Here is a 20,603-nt window from a genome sequence, read left to right as displayed (position 1 = left end):
TTTAGATTCCTGGGGCATTGGTATCAGTTCTGGGTGAAATGGGACCTGTACAGGCTGGACCAATGGCCTTGCAGGGCGATTTGCTAGTGCTATCGGGGAGGATGTAAACTAACTTGGCAGGGGAGTGGGAACCAGGATCTAACATTAGAAAAGCAAAACAGGTGCACACAGAACTGAAAGAGACAGATAGCATTAGAGTGAAAAGAAAAAGTAAGGTATTAGGTGGGGTCAGAGTAAGAGGGAATGCATTAAGACCTAAATTGAGTTTACTGTGCATGTATGTGAACGCACATAGATATAGAAACATAGAAAATAGGAGTAGTAGGAGGCCATTCTGCCCTTTGGGCCTGCTCCGCCATTCAAAAAAGATCATGGCTGATCATCTAATTCAGTACCCTGTTCCCTCTTTCTCCCCATATCCCTTGATCTCTTTGGCATTAAATATATCTATCTCCTTCTTGAATATATTTAATGACTTGGCCTCCACTGCCTTCTGCGGTAGAGAATTCCACAGGTTCACCACCCTCTAAGTGAAGAAATTTCTCCTCATCTCAGTTATAAATGGCATACCCCATATCCTGAGACTGTAACCCCTGGTTCTGAACTTCCCAGCCATCGGGAACACCCTCCCTGCATCTAGCCTGTCTAGTCCTGTTTGAATTTTATAGGTTTCTGTGAGAGCTCCTCTCATTCTTCTAAATTCTAGTGAATATAGGCCTAATTGACCCAATCTCTCCTCATACGCCAATCCTGACATCCCAGAAATCAGCCTAGTAAATCTTCTTTGCAATCCCTTCATGGCAAGAACATCCTTCCTCAGATAAGGACACCAAAACTGCACACAATACTCCAGATGTGGTCTCACCAAGGCCTTGTATAATTGCAGCAAGACATCCTTGCTCCTGTACTCAAATCCTCTTGCAATGAAGGCCAACACACCATTTGCCTTCCTAACTGCTTGCTGCACCTGAATGCTTGCTTTCAGCGACTGGTGTACAAGGACACCAGGTCTCGTTGCACCTCCTCCTTTCCCTAACTATCACCATTCAGATAATAATCTGCCTTTCTGTTTTTACAACCAAAGTGGATAACCTCACATTTATCCACGTTAAACTGCATCTGTCCACTCACCCAACTTGTCCAAATCACATTGGAGCCTCTTTGCATCCTCCTCACAGCTCACATTCCCCCCCCAGCTTTGTGGTAAATAAGATTGGTGAGCCGTAGCCGCAGGTAGCCATGTGGGAATATGGTGTGGGGTGATAACAGAGACCTGGCTCAAAAAAAACGACAGGACTGGGTACTAAATATCTCTGGGTACAAGGTGTTCATGAAATATAGGGAAGGGAAGGGGAAGGGGTGGCTCTAATGTTTAAGTCGAATATTAAGGAGAGAGAGGATATCCTGGAGGGGTCAAAGACAGAATCTATTTGGTTAGAGGTAAGAAACAATAGAGGTACCATGAAACTACTGGGTGAATTCTACAGGCCACCAACTAGTGCGAAAGATATAGAGGAATAAATTAGCAAGCAAATTACAGAGAGGTGCATAAACTATAGAGTAGTTACAATGGGGGACTTTAATTATCCTAATATAGACTTGGATAGTAATAGTGTAAAGGGCAGAAAGAGGGGGAAAGAATGCTGCGTGTTCACAGAATCACAGAATAATAGTGCAGAAAAGGCCCTTCGACCCATCGAGTCTGCACCGATGCATTAAAGACACCTGACCTGTCTACCTAATCCCATTTGCCAGCACTTGGCCCATAGCCTTGAATGGTATGACGTGCCAAGTGCTCATCCAGGTACTTTTTAAAGGATGTGAGGCAACCTGCCTCTACCACCCTCCCAGGCAGGGCATTTCAGACCATCACCACCCTCTGGGTAGAAAAGTTCTTCCTCAAATCCCCCTTAAACCCCCCGCACCTCACCTTAAACTTGTGACCAATCGTAACTGACCCTTCAACTAAGGGGAACAGCTGCTCCCTATCCACCCTGTCCATGCCCCTCACAATCTTGTACATCTCGATCAGGTCACCCCTCAGTCTTCTCTGCTCCAGTGAAAAAAACCCAAGCCTATCCAACCTCTCTTCATAGCTTAAATGTTCCATCCCAGGCAACATCCTGCTGAATCGCCTCTGCACCCCCTCCAATGCAATCACATCCTTCCTATATTATGGTGACCAGAATTGCACACAGTACTCCAGCTGTGGCCTTACCAAAGTTCTGGACAACTCCATGACCTCCCTGCTTTTGTAATCTATACCTCGATTGATAAAGGCAAGTGTCCCATATGCCTTTTTCACGACCCTACTAACTTGCCCTTCTGCCTTCAGAGATCTATGGACAAACACGCAAAGGTCCCTTTGTTCCTCGGAACTTCCCAGCGTTAGGCCATTCATTGAATACTTCCGTGTCACATTACTCCTTCCAAAGTGTATCACCTCTCACTTTTCAGCGTTAAATTCCATCTGCCACTTTTCTGCCCATTTGACCATCCCGTCTATATCTTCCTGTAACCTAAGACACTCCACCTCACTGTTAACCACTCGGCCAATCTTTGTGTCATCCGCGAACTTACTGATCCTACCCCCCACATAGTCACCTATGTCGTTTATATAAATGACAAATAGGGGACCCAGCACAGATTTAAGGTGAATGGCAAAAGAACCAAAGGTGATATGGGGAAAAACTTTTTACAAGAGTGGTTAGGATCTGGAATGCACTGCCTGAGAATATGGTGGAGGCAGATCCAATTGTAGTTTTCAAAATGGAAAATTATCTGGAGAAAAGAGATTTGCAGGGCAAAAGGGAAAAGACAGGGGAGTGGGACAAGCTGACTTGCTCTCGCAGAGAGCGGACACGATGGGCCAAAAAGCCTCCTTCCGTGTTGTAACCATTCTATGATTCGATCAAATACCCAAGATGTCAAACTGAAGCAAAATGTAAACATCAGGTGTTACCTGGCTGCTTGAACTGCACTGAGCTGTATCACAGGATTGTCACTCGAAGCACCCTAAAAAATCCAGGATAATTCAACTTAAAGCCTGTAGCATTTAAGAAATGACCTGAATTAAAATGTTTTTAAAATTAATATGCGTTTGCTTTTGTAAATAATTTTGCTAAAGGGAAGGTGCAGATTACAGAAACAAGATAATTGTGTACAATAGAAGTTTTTATGTAACTGAAAAGTTAGTGAGTTCTCTGCAGTGATCTAAAGCTACACTTACCTGCACAATCCCCGACAATGTGATTGATTGCTGCAAGAGAATAAGAGATTTATTTGCACTTCTGTCCAATGTACATGCTTCATTTTAAAAGGTGTTCTAAAGAAATTGCATCCTTTTAAAGCAAATTAAAAATTGCAAAGTAGCCTGCTGACCAGAGTGAACCTCTAAACCCATCAAGACTACCGCTCCAATTCCCGACCCCCTCGCTTCGTATTCCTATTCTACGTCTTTTAAACACTTCATCGATGGCCCCTTGGTGCAGTGTGTTCCACATTCTCACAAAAAAGGATAGAGGCTCTGGAGAAGGTACAAACTAGATTTATAAGGAAAATACCGGAACTGAGAAGTTATAAGGCTCTTTTCTCTAGAAGACAAAAAGTATGAGGGGTGACTGATAGAGGTCTTTAAAATTATGAAATGGTTCGATAGGGTAGGCGTAAAGAAGTTGGTTCCACTTGCAGGGGCGATCAGAACTAGTAGCCTGAATATAAAACAGTCACTAAAAAATCCAATGGGAAATTCAGGAGCAACGTCTTTACCCAGAGAGTGGTGAGAATGCGGAACTTGCTACCATAAGGAGTGGTTGAAACAAAAAGCAGATATGTATTTAAGGGGAGGTTAGATAGGTACGTGAGGGAGAAAGGAATAGAAGGATATGTTGAACGGATAAGCTGAAGTCGAGTGGGAGGAGGCTGGAATGGAACATAAACACCAGTGCAGACCCATGTACTTCCCCATTCACTGGTGATGAGAAGACTTGAATCTGGGAGTCAAAGAGATCCTCTGAACACAGAATTATGCTGTGCTTTATACAAAGAAAGGATTTTACTAAAGTATCTACAGTGGAAAGTACATGAATATTTGAAGTAAAACCCATTTGTGCCCCAGCAGCACTGATCTATTGAAATAGTAGCCAACTTGCCAAGTAACTTGACCCAAGTTTAAAACACTGCTAGCTAAGGTTTGTCAGCGAGGCTCCTGAAATTTCAGACTTAGTGGCCACAGAAGTTACACATTTAAAATCTGTACACACACTGTGATCCCAATTCCAAGTGAACCAAACTTCATCCACGTGACTCCTCCTAGCTACAATTCTGACACTGAAAATATAAATTACTTACAACTCTGAAATCGCTGTCAATATCAGAGTCATCAAGACCTTCTTCTTGTGGCACATTTCTTCTCTTTAGCAGGTGTTCATCTCGCTTATTCTAGAAATGAAGAGATTTAGTATAAAAACCAGACAGAAATCCTTTATCAGCATATCACTGAAAGAACATTTAAAGCCCACTTGGGGAACAAAATGCTCATAGCAAAACTACGAGACGAAAGTTTCACCCAACTCCCAATACCTAACTCGTTAGCCAAAACAGGCCAACTGCCTGCAAATAGCCAATCAACATCTAGATTGAAATTACTGCAACCAGGCAAAACCAGACAAGGAAGCAGCAGTTAATGGGCACTTCACAGCTCTTGGAACATATCTGGTTTTATCCTCATTGAGTATCGAAGGAAAGCAATTGCTCTCACAGAAGCAGCTGGTAAGTGATTACTATTGAACATCACTTCAATGACATTACTTTCTCCAAACAGGCGATGTGCCATTATACGGGACCAGCCGCAGCTCCCCAACATGCCTAAATTCCTTTTGTTTTGTAGGAACCAAAAGTGTGAGCAGTTGTGCGGCTGAGACCATTGAAATGCCAGGCCCATCAGAGGGCAAATCACTGGGCTCTGCACCTTGAAAAGGCAGTTAATAGCCAGAGCTATTTCACAGAGCTAGCCCTTGCTCTGTCAATTTGCTGATTTGCAGTCTAGCACCCCAATGTAATTGGAATGTAACATTTGGAGCAAGTCTCCAAACAATCAACTTGCTGCAGTTCATCTTTAGCGGCTGTGCCTCTGCTTCTTGTAGGCTGACCTCCACTGTGCCTTTACTGGGAGTTTAGTTTCTGCACTAATACCATAAACACAGAAATTGCATCCATGCCTGGTCCTCAATGATGTTTAATGGCTTCAACACTGGCTAGAAGCACTCGGAACAAACCCTGTACCTCAGGGTATTATTTCTGCTGGCAGACCTTATTTCATATTTGATCTTGGAATGTGAGTGACACTAACATTTATTGCCCATTCCTAGCTGTCCTGATGGCATTGAGTCAACCATGCAGTATGGGACTGCGGTCACATCTAGGACAGCCTGAGGTGGTGTGGAAGGTCCCTTCTTTCAAGTGCAGTGAAGCAGTTGGGTTTTTATTGCAATTCTGTAGCTTTCATGGTAATTAAATTTCCCAACTTTCCAAAGTAGGATGTGAACTCATGATCTGAGTTACTGACCAATACCATAACCATTAGGCTACCCGATTCAATCAGATCATTGTAGATTGCTGTGTCCACTTCATCCACTTCAGAGAATACTTGGCATCAGGTGGCAGGACTATATCTCCAACACAGAAGTCCTTGAAGCGGCCAACACCCCCAGCTTATACACACTACTGAGTCAGCGGCGCTTGAGATGGCTTGGCCATGTGAGCCGCATGGAAGATGGCAGGATCCCCAAAGACACATTGTACAGCGAGCTCGCCACTGGTATCAGACCCACCGGCCGTCCATGTCTCCGTTATAAAGACGTCTGCAAACGCGACATGAAATCGTGTGACATTGATCACAAGTCGTGGGAGTCAGTTGCCAGCATTCGCCAGAGCTGGCGGGCAGCCATAAAGACAGGGCTAAATTGTGGCGAGTCGAAGAGACTTAGTAGTTGGCAGGAAAAAAGACAGAGGCGCAAGGGGAGAGCCAACTGTGCAACAGCCCCAACAAACAAATTTCTCTGCAGCACCTGTGGAAGAGCCTGTCACTCCAGAATTGGCCTTTATAGCCACTCCAGGCGCTGCTTCACAAACCACTGACCACCTCCAGGCGCGTATCCATTGTCTCTCGAGATAAGGAGGCCCAAAAGAAAGAAAAGAAATTGTAGATTGCTGTGTCCACTTCATCTGATAAACTTTGATGGTTCAACAAGTTTATGATACAGAAAGCCTGCTCAGGCTATCGTGTCGTGCCAGCTCTTTAATAGAGCAATCCAAAACTAATCAGATTGCTCACTCTCCACCTGACCCCTCCACCTTCCTTGGCATCAAATGTTTAGGCTGGTCTCCTGACCTTGGAATGGGGGAAAATATTGCCTCTTGGGTATCTAACTGCTCCTATCCTGACCTGGGAATGCTCAGTGTTGTCAGTGTTCCATTTACTAACATTGAGAATGTTCTTATATTTGTTCGGGGAATGTGGGCATCGCTGGCTGGGCCAGCATTTATTACCCACCCCTAATTGCCCTTGAGAAGGTGGTGGTGAGGTGCCTTCTTGAACCGCTGCAGTCCTTGGGGTGTAGGTACACCAACAGTGCTGTTAGGAGCTCTAGGATTTTGACCCAACGACAATGAAGGAACAGCAATATAGCTCCATGTCAGGATGGTGTGTGGCTTGGAGGGGAACTTGCAGGTGGTGGTGTTCCCATGCATCTGCTGCCCTTGTCCTTCTAGGTGGTAGAGGTCGCGGGTTTGGAAGGTGCTGTCAAAGGAGCCTTGGTGAATTGCTGCAATGCATCTTGTAGATGGTACACACTTGTGTCGGTGGGGGACGGAGTGAATGTTGAAGGTGGTGGATGGGGTGCCAATCAAGCGGGCTGCTTTGTCTTGGATGCAGTCGAGCTTCTTGAGTGTTGTTGGAGCTGCACCCATCCAGGCAAGTGGGCACTTTTCCATCACACTCCTGACTTGTGCCTTGTAGATGGTGGACAAAGATGGGAAGTCAGGAGGTGAGTTACTCGCCACAAAATTCCTAGCCTCTGACCTGCTCTTGCAGCCACGGTATTTATATGGCTACTCCAGTTCAGTTTCTGGTCTATGGTGACCCCCTAGGATGTTGATCGGCGGGGGACTCAGCGATTGTAACGTCATTGAACGTCAAGGGAAGATGGTTAGATTCTGGCCTGTTTGAGCTAATCATTGCCCGGCACTTGTGTGGCACGAATGTTACTTGCTATTTATCAGCCCAAGCCTGGACGTTGTCTAGGTCTTGCTATATACACAGGCTGCTTCAATATCTGAGGAGTTGCAAATGGTACTGAACATTGTGCAATCATTAGCGAACATCCCCACTTCTGACCTTATGATGGAGGGAAGGTCATTGATGAAGCAGCTGAAGATGGTTGGGCCTAGGACACTACCCTGAGAAACTCCTGCAGTAATGTCCTGGGACTGAGATGATTGACTTCCAACAACCACAACCATCTTCCTTTGTGCTAGGTATGATTCCAACAAGCAGAGAGTTTTCCCCCCAATTCCCACTGACTCCAGTTTTGCTCTGGCTCCTTGATGTCATACTCGGTCAAATGCTGCCTTGATGTCAAGGGCAGTTACTCTTACCTCACCTCTGGATTTCAGCTCTTTTGTCCATGTTTGGACCAAGGCCGTAATGAGGTCTGGAGCTGAGTTGCCCTGGTGGAACCCAAACTGAGCGTCAGCGAGCAGGTTATTGCTGAGCAAGTGCCGCTTGATAGCACTGTCGACGACTCCTTCCATCACTTTGCTGATGATTGGGAGTAGACTGATAGGGCGGTAATTGGCCGGGTCAGATTTATCCTGCTTTCTGTGCAGAGGACATACCTGGGCAATTTTCCACATTGCCAGGTAGATGCCAGCATTTTAGCTGTGCTGGAACAGCTTGGCTAGGGGCAGCGGCTAGATCTGGAGCACAAGTCTTCAGTACTGTTGCTGGGATGTTGTCAGGCCCACAGCCTTTGCAGTATCCAGTATCTTCAGCCGTTTCTTGATATCACGTGGAGTGCATTTGATTGGCTGAAGACTGGCATCTGAGATGCTGGGGACCTCAGGAGGAGGCCGAGATGGTTCATCCACTCGGCACTTCCAGTTGAAGACGGATGCAAATACTTCAGCGTTGTCTTTTGCACTGATGCGCTGGACTCCCGCATCCTTGAGGATGGGGATGTTTGTGGAGCCTCATCTTCTTGTCAGTTGTTTACTTGTCCACCAACATTCACGACGGGATGCGCCAGGACTGCAGAGCTTAGATCTGATTCGTTGGTTCTCGAATTGCTTAGCTCTGTCTATTGCATGCTGCTTACGCTATGTGACATGCAAGTAGCTTCACTAGGCTGACACCCCATTTTTAAGCATGCTAAGTGCTGCTCCTGGCACGCCCTCCTGCATTCTTCATTGAACCACGAACAAAATCCTTTAGATCACATAGATGAAAAAAACTTTGCATTGGTTAGAAATTGAGTAATAAATTTTTGACAACTGGAAAGAGATTTCCAGAAGTCTGCTTAACTTGCAGGTGACCATACAAATCTTACAGGGAACATTGCAAGGGTCTCTCAGTAAAGTGTTCTCTAATTCCAGCATCAACCAACAGCTGCACTTCTTACTGAATATGTCAGTTTTTACTTGGATAGAGTCTTGATTGGATATAAATTTGTATTTATCCTGCAATTTGTGCCAACAAAACACCAATTCCTACAGCCAAAGCTGATACATGGGGAAATATGCACACTTAGTCTTTACCATGTTTGTCTAACTGACAAGTGTATCAATTAAGGACAATGTGTTTAAAGCACTGGGAAATCAACTTCAACCAAATAGCTTTTTCCTTTGAAGAAAAGTTATTACTTCTTTGTGTTGCATAACTTAGAGTTTATTGATATTAAAATGCATCCCACTCAGAACAGAAACCCTCACTTTTAAATTTGCAGCAACAGAACGTTTGCAGAATAATGAAACCCACAAATACCCATTACTAAAGGCGCACTTTTAGATCAGAGTTCCTTTAATTAAACAATTGATTCTGTTTAAATCTCAAGAGATTCACTGTGACTCCACAAATAAGCCTTGCCCAGACTCTGTTACACAAGTTGCCACTTTGAGGTGTGCAAGAGCAACAGGGATTTCTTTCCCACCTCAAACTTTGAACAGGCACATAGAGCGAAGGTTACACACTTTGATTCCCAATGCTATCCCCCTCCCCAACTGCCTGCATAACCTAAACCCAGCAGCGCATTACAATGGATGCAGGTACAAGACTGTTCTGAGCATGGCAGTATTTGACTAATCACTCTTCAACAATCACAGAACTGCCAGGAAGTTGGCTACTGGAAAGCCTCCAGTGCAAACTGTCTGTACCGTGACGTACAGAGTGAATCCCTTCAATGTTTCATTTTTTACACATTTGCTCATATCTTTTGGATTGAATATAGCTTCAAATTTTATCTCAAGGAACTTCTCTTAATAATCCAGGAGAAAATGTATCTTAACATGGGTTATTCCCCATCAGAATGGAGGAAGTAATGAATGGCTAGCCACTAGCCCCTTGCTGAAACTTAACAGTCCAGGGCTCCTGCTCCACATTCTGCTGGGGCTCTGCTGGAGCGGCACGGGGACTGGACCCCCGCACTGCTGGAGCGGCACGGGGCCCTGCGCCCCCCCGCTCCGCTGGAGTGGCACGGGGACCTGCGCCCCACTCCGCCTTGCTAGAACCCATTTGTGTGATTGTCTTATTCGTGAGTTAAAGATTTGGATCTGCTTGACCACTGTATTGAATCCAGGTATAGCAATGTTGGCTGAACCTCTTCACTCTCACTGAAGTTTATTCTACACATCTGAGCAACACTACATGTCAAACACTAAACGGACTAATAAACGCTGGCTATCAGTGTTAAGTTCAGACTAGCAGGGTAGGATGAATAAACTGCCTAAGGACCAGAGAGACTCAGCCAATGGCTGCAGGAGATTAAGAAGCAGTAGGAGAGGAGGTTAGCAATAAGCCAAAACGCAACAAAGTTCTACTTCCATTAGTCAGAGAATCATTACAGTAAGTAAGGAAAGGATCAGAAAGAGATGAAGGTGCAAGCTCGTAACACAAAGGCAGCCAGCTGAATACTAACTAAATAGTGTCTCAGTTTGTACAAAGGAGGTGGATGCTGTGATTTTAGAAGCACCAGAAGTGGCTGTTGAATAGTTAATGGGGGATTATTCACAGAAGTGGAATTAAAGAAATGATTCAAATGGAAGGTAGATCCTGTAGGAAGCTAAGGAGTGACTGAGACTCCAATACTTGCCTTTCGTAATTCAACTGTAATTTCATTGCGTTGCTTTCTCATAGTCTGCAATATTAAAAGGACAAATAAAGTATTATTCAGTGATTACAGAAATCATAATTCCACCTCCCCCCCCCCCCCCCCCACCCCCCAACTGATTTTACAGATTAAATGCACTGAGTACCTCACAGTAACACCTACACAACTTGCACAATGCTTTTCAAATCAAATTCATCTTTTGGAAATGACACAGATATCTCGAGAAATAATAACCAATATATTTCAGAACTTGTTAGAGGCTTTCTGGGGGAAGAGCAGGTCACTATCCAAACATAAGTGGCTGTACAAAAAAAAAATCTCTCCAATAATCAGACGTTCAGGTCCACAATTCTTGTTCTGCAGTATCTGCTTTAAATCCAGCCTGTAGATTTCAGTACTTTGAACTGCACATAGAAATAGTACCTTCTGCTGCCTGCAACACTTTTCACTCTGGAAATGGGGTTCCTTTTTTTGAAAACAAGACAGCTCTCCTGATGGAAAGTCTCAAGATGGTTCAAGATTCAATTTCTGATAATGTTAGCTGATTCCAGCCAGGCAGGAAGTGAGGCAAAACGCATAGCATTTACAAAAAAAAGTTTCATCTTATCTCAGAAATCTCTCAAAGTGCTTTACAATCAACCAACGACTGTGATATGATGTGCAGAAGACATTTTTCACATTGCCAGAACCCATAAACAGCATTGAGATAAATGACCAGTTTATTTGCTTTTGGTGGCACTGATCAGGCCAATATTTCTGACTGTGATACCAGGAAAACTCCCCTGCTTGTCTTCCAATAGCGGCCATAAGAATGAGAGGTAGGGAACTAAGCTGGGGGCTAACCCCAGGGGGGGTAATGAGGGTGGGGGGGGCAGGAAACAAGGTGAGGCAAAGTCCTAGGGTGGGAAACAACAGAATGACCAGAGTAGTTTGGATAAAAATCAAAAGAGATGAGAAAGATTACAAGAGATGAAAAAGCTCACCTTTCAAATAGAGTCATAGAGTAATAATGGCAGAGAAGGAGGCTATTCAGCCTATGGAGTCCATGCTGGCTCTCCCTACAGCAATCCAATCAGTCTCATTCCCCAGGTCTATCCCTGTAGGTTTATTTCCTTCAAGTGTCCATACAATTTATTTTTGAAATCATGCATCGCCTCTGCTTCCACCACCCTCGTAGTCATAGTGTTATACAGCACAGACACAGGCCCTTCAGCTCATTGTGTCCGTGCCAGCCAACAAGCACCTATCTATTCTAATCCCTTATTCCAGCACTTGGCCCGTAGCCTTGTATGCTATGGCATTTCAAGTGCACATCTAAATACTTCTTAAATGTTGTGATGGTTCCTGACCCTACCACCTCTTCAGGTAATGCTTTCCAGATTCCAACCACCCTCTGGGTGAAATTTTGTTTCCTCAAATCCCCCCTAATCCTCCTGCCCCTTACCTTAAATCTATGCCCCCTGGTTATTGACACCTCCACTAAGGGAAAGCGTTTCTTCCTATCTACGCCCCTCAATTTTGTATTCCTCAATCAGATCCCCCCTCAGCCATCTCTGCTCGAAGGAAAACAACCCTAACCGTTTCAGTCTCTCTTTGTAGCTGAAATGCTCCAGCCCAGGCAACATCCTGGTGAATCTCCTCTGCACCCTCTCCCGTGCAATCACATCCTTCCGATAGTGTGGTGACCAGAACTATACACAATACTCCAGCTGTGGCCTAACTAGCGTTTTATACAGCTCCATCATAACCTCCTTGCTCTTACATTCTCGGCTAATAAAGGCAAGTATCCCATATACCTTCCTAACCACCTTATCTACCTCTATGGACAAGTACACCAAGGTCCCTCTGACCTTCTGTACTTCCTAGGGTCCTACCACCCATTGTACATTCCCATGCCTTGTTAGTCCTCCCAAAATTAAATTCCATTTGTCACTGCTCTGCTCATCTTACCAGCCTATCTATATCGTCCTGTAATCTAAGGCTTTCCTCCTCACTATTTACGACACCGCCAATTTTCGTGTCATCTGCGAACTTACTGATCATACCTCCTATATTCACATCTAAATCACTAATGCACACTACAAACAGCAAGGGTCCCAGCACCGATCCCTGGTCACAGGCTTCCAATTGCAAAAACAACCCTCGACCATTACCCTCTGCCTCCTGCCACTAAGCTAACTTTGGATCTAATTTGCCAAACTGCCCTGGATCCCATGGGCTCTTACCTTCTTAACCAATCTCCCATGCAGAACCTTATCAAAAGCCTTACTGAAATCCATGTAGACTACATCAACTGCTTTATCCTCATCTACACATCTAGTCACCGCCTTGAAAAATTCAATCAAGTTTTTTAAGACATGATCTCCCCCTGACAAAGCCATGCTGACTATCCTTAATTAAGTCCTGCCTCTCCAAGTGGAGATTAACTCTGTCCCTCAGAATTTTTTCCAATAGTTTCCCAACCACTGATAGACTCACTGGCGTGGTTTATCCCTGCTACCCTTCTTGAATAATGGTACCACATTCGCTGTCCTCCAGTCCTCTGGCACCTCTCCTGTGGCCAAAGAGGATTTGCAAATTTGTGTCAGAGCCCCTGCTAACTCCTCCCTAGACTCACTGGCGTGGTTTATCCCTGCTACCCTTCTTGAATAATGGTACCACATTCGCTGTCCTCCAGTCCTCTGGCACCTCTCCTGTGGCCAAAGAGGATTTGCAAATTTGTGTCAGAGCCCCTGCTAACTCCTCCCTTGCCTCACTTAACAGCCTGGAATATATCTCATCTGAGCCTGGGGATTTATCCACTTTCACGCCCACTAAAACCTCCTCCCTTTCAATGCTAATTTGTTCGAGTATATCACAATCCCCCTCCCTGATCTCTACACCTACATCGTCCTTCTCCATAGTGAACACAGATGAAAAGAAATCATTTAATACCTCACCTACGTCCTCCGACTCCACACACACAATGCCACTTTGGTCCCTAATGGACCCGACTCTTTCCCTGGTTAGCCTCTCGCCTTTAATATACTTATAACACGCCTTGGTATTTTCCTTTATCGTGCCCGCCAGTGTTTTTTCATGCCCCCTCTTCGCTCTCCTAATTACTTTTTTAAGTACGTCCCTACACTTTCTGTACTCCACTTGGGCCTCCGCTGTTTTCAGCCCCCTGAATCTGCCATAAGCCTCCTTTTTTTTTCCTTATCCAATTCTCTGCGTCCCTTGACATCCAAGGTTCCCTGGACTTGTTGGTCCTACCCTTCACCTTTACAGGAACATGTTGGCCCGGAACTCTCACTATTTCCTTTTCGAATGACTCCCACTGGTCTAATGTAGACTTTCCTCCAATTTTATTCTGTTTTATCATATTGAAATCAGCCTTCCCCCAATTCAGTACCTTTATTTCCACTCCAGCTTTGTCCTTTTCCATAACTACCTTAAATCTTAGAGTTGTCACTATCCCTGACATGCTCCCCCAAGGACAGTTCTACCACTTGTCCAGCTTCATTCCCCAGGATTAGGTCCAGTACTGCCCCTTCTCTTGTAGGACTTTCTACTTACTGGCTCAAAAAGCTGTCCTGGATACACTTGACGAATTCCACCCACTTTAAGCCTTTTGCACTAAAACTATCCCAGTTGATATTAGGTAAGTTGAAATCCCCTACTATTATTACCCTATTATTTTTACACCTCTCTGTGATTTGCCTCCATATCTGCTCCTCTATCTCTCCCTGAATGTTTGGAGGCCTGCAGTACACTCCCAGCCAAGTGATTGCCCCCCTTTTTGTTTTTTAGTTCTCCCATATGGCCTCATTTGAAAAACCTTCGAAGATATCATCCCTCCTTACTGCAGTAATTGACTCCTTGATCAATAGTGCAATACCACCTCCTCTTTTATCCCCTCCCCTATTATGCCTGAAGATTCTATACCCTGGAATATTGAGTTGCCAGTCCTGCCCTTCCCTCAACCATGTCTCTGTGACAGCAATATCATAATCCCATGTGCTAATCAATGCCCTCAATTCATCTATTTTACTAGTAAGACTCCTTGCATTAAAATAGATGCAATCCATCCTTGCATTTTTCACTTGTGCCTTAACAGGTCTATATTTTCTCTGCCTTCCACAGTGACTCAGTTTCTCTTCTATATTTGGCTGCGCATCACCTCCTACTGTACCTCCACTCTGTATCCCATCCCCCTGCCAAATTAGTTTAAACCCACCCAGCATGAGCAAACCTCCCAGCAAGGATGTTGGTCCTGTTCCAGTTCAGGTGCAACCCGTCCAACTTGTACAGGTCCCACCTTTGCCAGAAACAGACCCAGTGATCCAGGAAACTAAAGCCCTCCCTCCTGCACCATCTCTTCAGCTACGCTCTATCCTCCTATTCCTATACTCACTAGCACGTGGCACCGGGAGTAATCCAGAGATTACAACCTTTGAGGTTCTGCTTTTTAATCTGCTACCTAGCTCCCTAAATTCTTGTTGCAGGACCTCATCCCTCTTTCTACCTATGTCATTCGTACCAATGTGAACCACGAGCTCTGACTGTTCACCCTCCCCCTTCAGAATGTCCTGCAGCCGCTCCGTGACATCCTTGACCCGAGCACCCAGAAGGCAACATACCATCCTGGAGTCACGTTTGCAGCCACAGAAATGCCTATCTGTACCCCTTACGATAGAATCCCCTATCACTATAGCTCTCCCACATTTTTTTCCACCCCTCCTGTGCAGCTGAGCCACTCGTGGTGCCACAGACTTGGCTCTTGCTGCATTCCCGAGAAGCTATCGCCCCCAACAGTAACCAAAGCGGAAAATCTGTTAGAGAGGCTGTTGAGAGTAGTGAGGTAGGGGATAAGGTTACAGGGACGCAAGAGGGCACTGACAAGCAAGAACTTGGTTTAAAGTGTGTCTACTTCAACGCCAGGAGCATCCGGAATAAGATGGGTGAGCTTGCAGCATGGGTTGGTACCTGGGATCCTGATGTTGTGGCCATTTCGGAGACACGGGTAGAGCAGGGGCAGGAATGGATGTTGCAGGTTCCGGGATTTAGATGTTTCAGAAAGAACAGAGAAGAGGGTAAAAGAGGGGGGGGTGTGGCATTGTTAATCAAGGAAAGTATTACAGCGGCAGAAAGGACGTTTGAGGACTCGTCTACTGAGGTAGTATGGGCCGAGGTTAGAAACAGGAGAGGAGAGGTCACCCTGTTGGGAGTTTTCTATAGACCTCCGAATAGTTCCAGAGATGTAGAGGAAAGGATAGCGAAGATGATTCTCGACAGGAGCGAGAGTAACAGGGTAGTGGTTATGGGGGACTTTAACTTTCCAAATATTGACTGGAAATACTATAGTTCGAGTACTTTAGATGGGTCTGTTTTTGTCCAGTGTGTGCAGGAGGGTTTTCTGACACAGTATGTGGACAGGCCAACCAGGGGCGATGCCACATTGGATTTGGTACTGGGTAATGAACCCGGCCAGGTGTTCGATTTAGATGTAGGTGAGCACTTTGGCGATAGTGATCACAATTCGGTTAGGTTTACCTTAGCGATGGGCAGGGACAGGTATATACCGCAGGGCAAGAATTATAGCTGGGGGAAAGGAAATTATGACGCGATTAGGCAAGATTTAGGATGTGTAGGATGGGGAAGGAAACTGCAGGGGATGGGCACAAACGAAATGTGGAGCTTATTCAAGGAGCAGCTAATGCGTGTCCTTGATAAGTATGTACCTGTCAGGCAGGGAGGAAGTTGTCGAGCAAGGGAGCCGTGGTTTACTCAAGAAGTTGAAGCGCTTGTCAAGAGGAAGAGGGCGGCTTATGTTAGGATGAGACGTGAAGGCTCAGTTAGGGCGCTTGAGAGTTACAAGCTAGCCAGGAAGGATCTAAAGGGAGGGCTAAGAAGAGCAAGGAGAGGACACGAGAAGTCATTGGCGGATAGGATCAAAGAAAACCCTAAGGCTTTCTATAGGTATATCAGGAATAAACGAATGATAAGAGTTAGAACAGGGCCAATCAAGGATAGTAGTGGGAAGTTGTGTGCGGAATCAGAGGAGATAGGGGAAGCGTTAAATGAATATTTTTCGTCAGTATTTACAGTAGAGAAAGAAAATGTTGCCGAGGAGATTACTGAGATACAGCCTACTAGGCTAGATGGGATTGAGATTCACAAGGAGGAGGTGTTAGCAATTTTGGAAAGAGTGAAAATAGATAAGTCCCCTGGGCCAGATGGGATTTATCCTAGGATTCTCTGGGAAGCCAGGGAGGAGATTGCAGAGCCGTTGTTGTTGATCTTTAAGTCGTCATTGTCGACAGGAGTAGTGCCGGAGGACTGGAGGATAGCAAATGTTGTCCCCTTGTTCAAGAAGGGGAGTAGAGACAGCCCTGGTAATTATAGACCTGTGAGCCTTACTTCGGTTGTGGGTAAAATGTTGGAAAAGGTTATAAGAGACAGGATTTATAATCATCTTGAAAAGAATAAGTTCATTTGCGATAGTCAGCACGGTTTTGTGAAAGGTAGGTCGTGCCTCACAAACCTTATTGAGTTTTTCGAGAAGGTGACCAAACAGGTGGATGAGGGTAAAGCCGTGGATGTGGTGTATATGGATTTCAGTAAGGCGTTTGATAAGGTTCCCCACGGTAGGCTATTGCAGAAAATACGCAAGTATGGGGTTGAAGGTGATTTAGAGCTTTGGATCAGAAATTGGCTAGCTGAAAGAAGACAGAGGGTGGTGGTTGATGGCAAATGTTCATCCTGGAGTTTAGTTACTAGTGGTGTCCCGCAAGGTTCTGTTTTGGGGCCACTGCTGTTTGTCATTTTTATAAACGACCTGGATGAGGGTGTAGAAGGGTGGGTTAGTAAATTTGCGGATGACACGAAGGTCGGTGGAGTTGTGGATAGTGTCGAAGGGTGTTGTAGGGTACAGAGGGACATAGATAGGCTGCAGAGCTGGGCTGAGAGATGGCAAATGGAGTTTAATGCGGAGAAGTGTGAGGTGATTCACTTTGGAAGGAGTAACAGCAATGCAGAGTACTGGGCTAATGGGAAGATTCTTGGTAGTGTAGATGAGCAGAGAGATCTTGGTATCCAGGTACATAAATCCCTGAAAGTTGCTACCCAGGTTAATAGGGCTGTTAAGAAGGCATATGGTGTGTTAGCCTTTATTAGTAGGGGGATCGAGTTTCAGAGCCACGGGGTCATGATGCAGCTGTACAAAACTCTGGTGAGGCCGCACCTGGAGTATTGCGTGCAGTTCTGGTCACCGCATTATAGGAAGGATGTGGAAGCTTTGGAAAGGGTGCAGAGGAGATTTACTAGGATGTTGCCTGGTATGGAAGGAAGGTCTTACGAGGAAAGGCTGAGGGACTTGGGGTTGTTTTCGTTAGAGAGAAGGAGGAGGAGAGGTGACTTAATAGAGACATACAAGATAATCAGAGGGTTAGATAGGGTGGATAGTGAGAGTCTTTTTCCTCGGATGAGGATGGCAAACACGAGGGGACATAGCTTTAAGTTGAGGGGTGAAAGATATAGGACAGATGTCAGAGGTAGTTTCTTTATGCAGAGAGTAGTAGGGGCGTGGAACGCCCTGCCTGCAACAGTAGTAGACTCGCCAACTTTAAGGGCATTTAAGTGGTCATTGGATAGACATATGGATGTAAATGGAATAGTGTAGGTCAGATGATCGGCGCAACATCGAGGGCCGAAGGGCCTGTACTGCGCTGTAATATTCTAATTCTAATTCTAAAGAGGGAGATGGACCCAAGGGACTCCTGCACTACCTGCTTAGTTCCTCTACTCTGCCTGGTGGTCATCCATTCCCTTTCTGCATGAGCAGTCTTTACCTACAATGTGACCACCTCCAAGTATGTGCTATCCACGATGATCTCAGCCTCATGGATGCTCCAGTGTCCCCAGCCGCTGCTCCAGATCTGAAACGTGGATTTCCAGTAGCTGCAGCTGGAGACACTTCCTGCACACGTGTTCACCCTAGACAGTGAAAGTGTCCCTGACTTCCCACATTGCACAGGAGGAGCACTCCACGCTGCCCAGCTGCTCTGCCATGACTTACCCTTGATTTACTCCCTTAAATTACTCAAAAATGAGATTATTTACACTAGGGACTTTGATTCCCTAAAAGCACTTACTATAGAAAAAAAATTGTAATAATTATGAATAAATTACATGAATTTAAAAAAAACACACTTTAGTACTAACCTCGTCACTTACAAGGTAGGTTTTGAGATTTTTTTTGTCCTCTCTCCCCTGAATTTTTTAAGCTGTTTATCAGGCACGAACAGCTGTTACTTACCCAATCAGTTTACAGATTTCCTGTGATGTCACTGTCCGCCTTTTTTTTTCCTCCTTTGAAACTCAGTGCGCGGAGACACAGCTAGAGGTCCTGCCGACTGTCAACAAGTTCCAAGTCATTACCACTCGCTGCGTAAAAAAGTTCTTCCCCACAACCCCCCATCTCTTGCCCAAAACCTTAAATCTGTGTCCCCTAGTCCTTGTACAATCAGCAAATAGGAAAACTTTTTCTTTGTCCACCCTATCCAAGCCTGTCAGACTCTTGTACACCTCGTTCAAATCTCCCCTCAATCTCCTTTCCTCCAAGGACAACAACCCCAACTTCTCCAACCTAACTTTGTAGCTAAAATCCCTCAACCTTGGAACCATTCTGGTAAATCTCCTCTGCACTCTCTCAAGGACCGTCACATCCTTTCTAGAGTGTAGTGACCAGAACTGGACACAATACTTTAGTTGTGGCTGAACCAGAGCTTTATAATGGTTCAGCATAACCTCCCTGCTTTTGTACTCAATACCTTTATTTATGAAGCCTAAGATCACATACGCTTTGTCAACTACTCTCTCACTATATCCTGCGAGCTTTAAAAATCTAAGCACATAAATGCCCATGTCCCTCTGTTCCTGCACACTCTTTAGAACTGTACCATTTAATCTATATTGCCGCTCCCTAGCCCTTCTGCCAAAATGCATCAGCTCGCATTTCTCTATTGAATTCCATATACCACTTGTCTGCCCATTCTGGCCTATGTCCTGTTGCAGTTGATTGGTATCATGCTCACTGTTTGCCAGTCCTCCAAGTTTGGTATAATCAGCAAATTTTGAAATTTTACTCTGTATTCCGATATCCAAGTCATTTATGTTTATCAAAAAAAGCAGCGGTCCTAGCACTGAACTTTGGGGAACACCAAGTCAACCATCTTCCAGTCTGAAAAATAGCCAATTACCATGACTCGCTGTTTTCTGTCCTTAAGCCAATTTTTTTATCCAATCGCACTCCAACCCTCCTATTCCATGAGCCTCAATTTTGTTAACCAGCCTCTAATGTGATACTTTGTCAAAGGCTTTCTTTAAAATCCATATAGACAACATCCATTGCTTTCTCATCAACCTTCTCTGTTACTTCATCTAAAAAAATCAATTAGATTAGTCAAATACTATCTGCCTTTTATAAATTCATGCTGGCTCTCCCTAATTAACTCAAACCTCTCCAAGTGCCTGCTGATTTAAGAACATAAAAACATAAGTGGGAGCTGGAGTAGACAAATCAGCCCACAGAGCCTGTTCCACCATTCAATATGATCATAGATGATCTTGTGCTTCAACTCCACTTTCCTTACGGGGATTGACAAAGTAGATGCAGAGAGGATGTTTCCACTTGTGGGGAAATCTAGAACGAGAGGTCATAGTTTTAGGATAAGGGGTAGCAGATTTAAAACATAGATGAGGAGAAATTACTTCTCTCAAAGGGTCGTGAGTCTGTGGAATTCACTACCCCAGAGTGCGGTGGATGCCGGGGACATTGAGTAAATTTGAGGAGGAGATAAGACAGATTTTTAATTAGTTGAAGGGTTATGGAGAACGGGCAGGAAAGTGGAGTTGGGGCTGAGATGAGATCAGCCATGATCGTATTGAATGGCAGAGCAGGCTCGAGGGGCTGAATTGCCTGCTCCTAGTTCTTATGTTCTTTCTACTCCCCGAATCCTTTGATTCCCTGAGAGACCAAAAATCTGTCTAACCCAGCCTTAAACATATTAAACAATGGAGCATCCACTAGCCTGTGGGGCAAACAATTTCAAGATTCACAACCTTTTGAATGAAGAAGTTTCTCATCGGTGTCCGAAACGTTCGGCCCCTCATCCTGAAACTGTGCCCCTGCGTTTTAGATTCCTCAGCAGGGAAAACAACCTCACAGTGTTTACCCAG

At 45.0% G+C, this 20,603-nt stretch overlaps 1 protein-coding gene across 5 annotated transcripts in view; it reads right to left on the bottom strand.

Moving 5' to 3' along the window:
• The window catches only part of LOC137377460 (importin subunit alpha-4-like), a 125,567-nt gene that overhangs the window by 68,388 nt on the left and 36,576 nt on the right, over positions 1–20,603 (bottom strand). For 4 of the 5 annotated variants that reach the window (XM_068047053.1, XM_068047055.1, XM_068047054.1 and 1 more), the window contains 4 exons: positions 10,365–10,409; positions 4,351–4,440; positions 3,230–3,259; positions 2,963–3,015 (listed from right to left, as the gene is read on the bottom strand). In XM_068047053.1, coding sequence (XP_067903154.1) covers positions 2,963–3,015; positions 3,230–3,259; positions 4,351–4,440; positions 10,365–10,409 — 218 coding nt within the window. Of the gene's footprint in view, positions 1–2,962; positions 3,016–3,229; positions 3,260–4,350; positions 4,441–10,364; positions 10,416–20,603 lie in introns of those variants that run through there. The other variant, XM_068047057.1, reaches the window with a different exon arrangement.

Source organism: Heterodontus francisci, chromosome 15, assembly GCF_036365525.1.
Source record: "Heterodontus francisci isolate sHetFra1 chromosome 15, sHetFra1.hap1, whole genome shotgun sequence".
Lineage (NCBI taxonomy): Eukaryota > Metazoa > Chordata > Chondrichthyes > Heterodontiformes > Heterodontidae > Heterodontus > Heterodontus francisci.
This window is presented reverse-complemented; position numbering and strand designations above follow the sequence as displayed.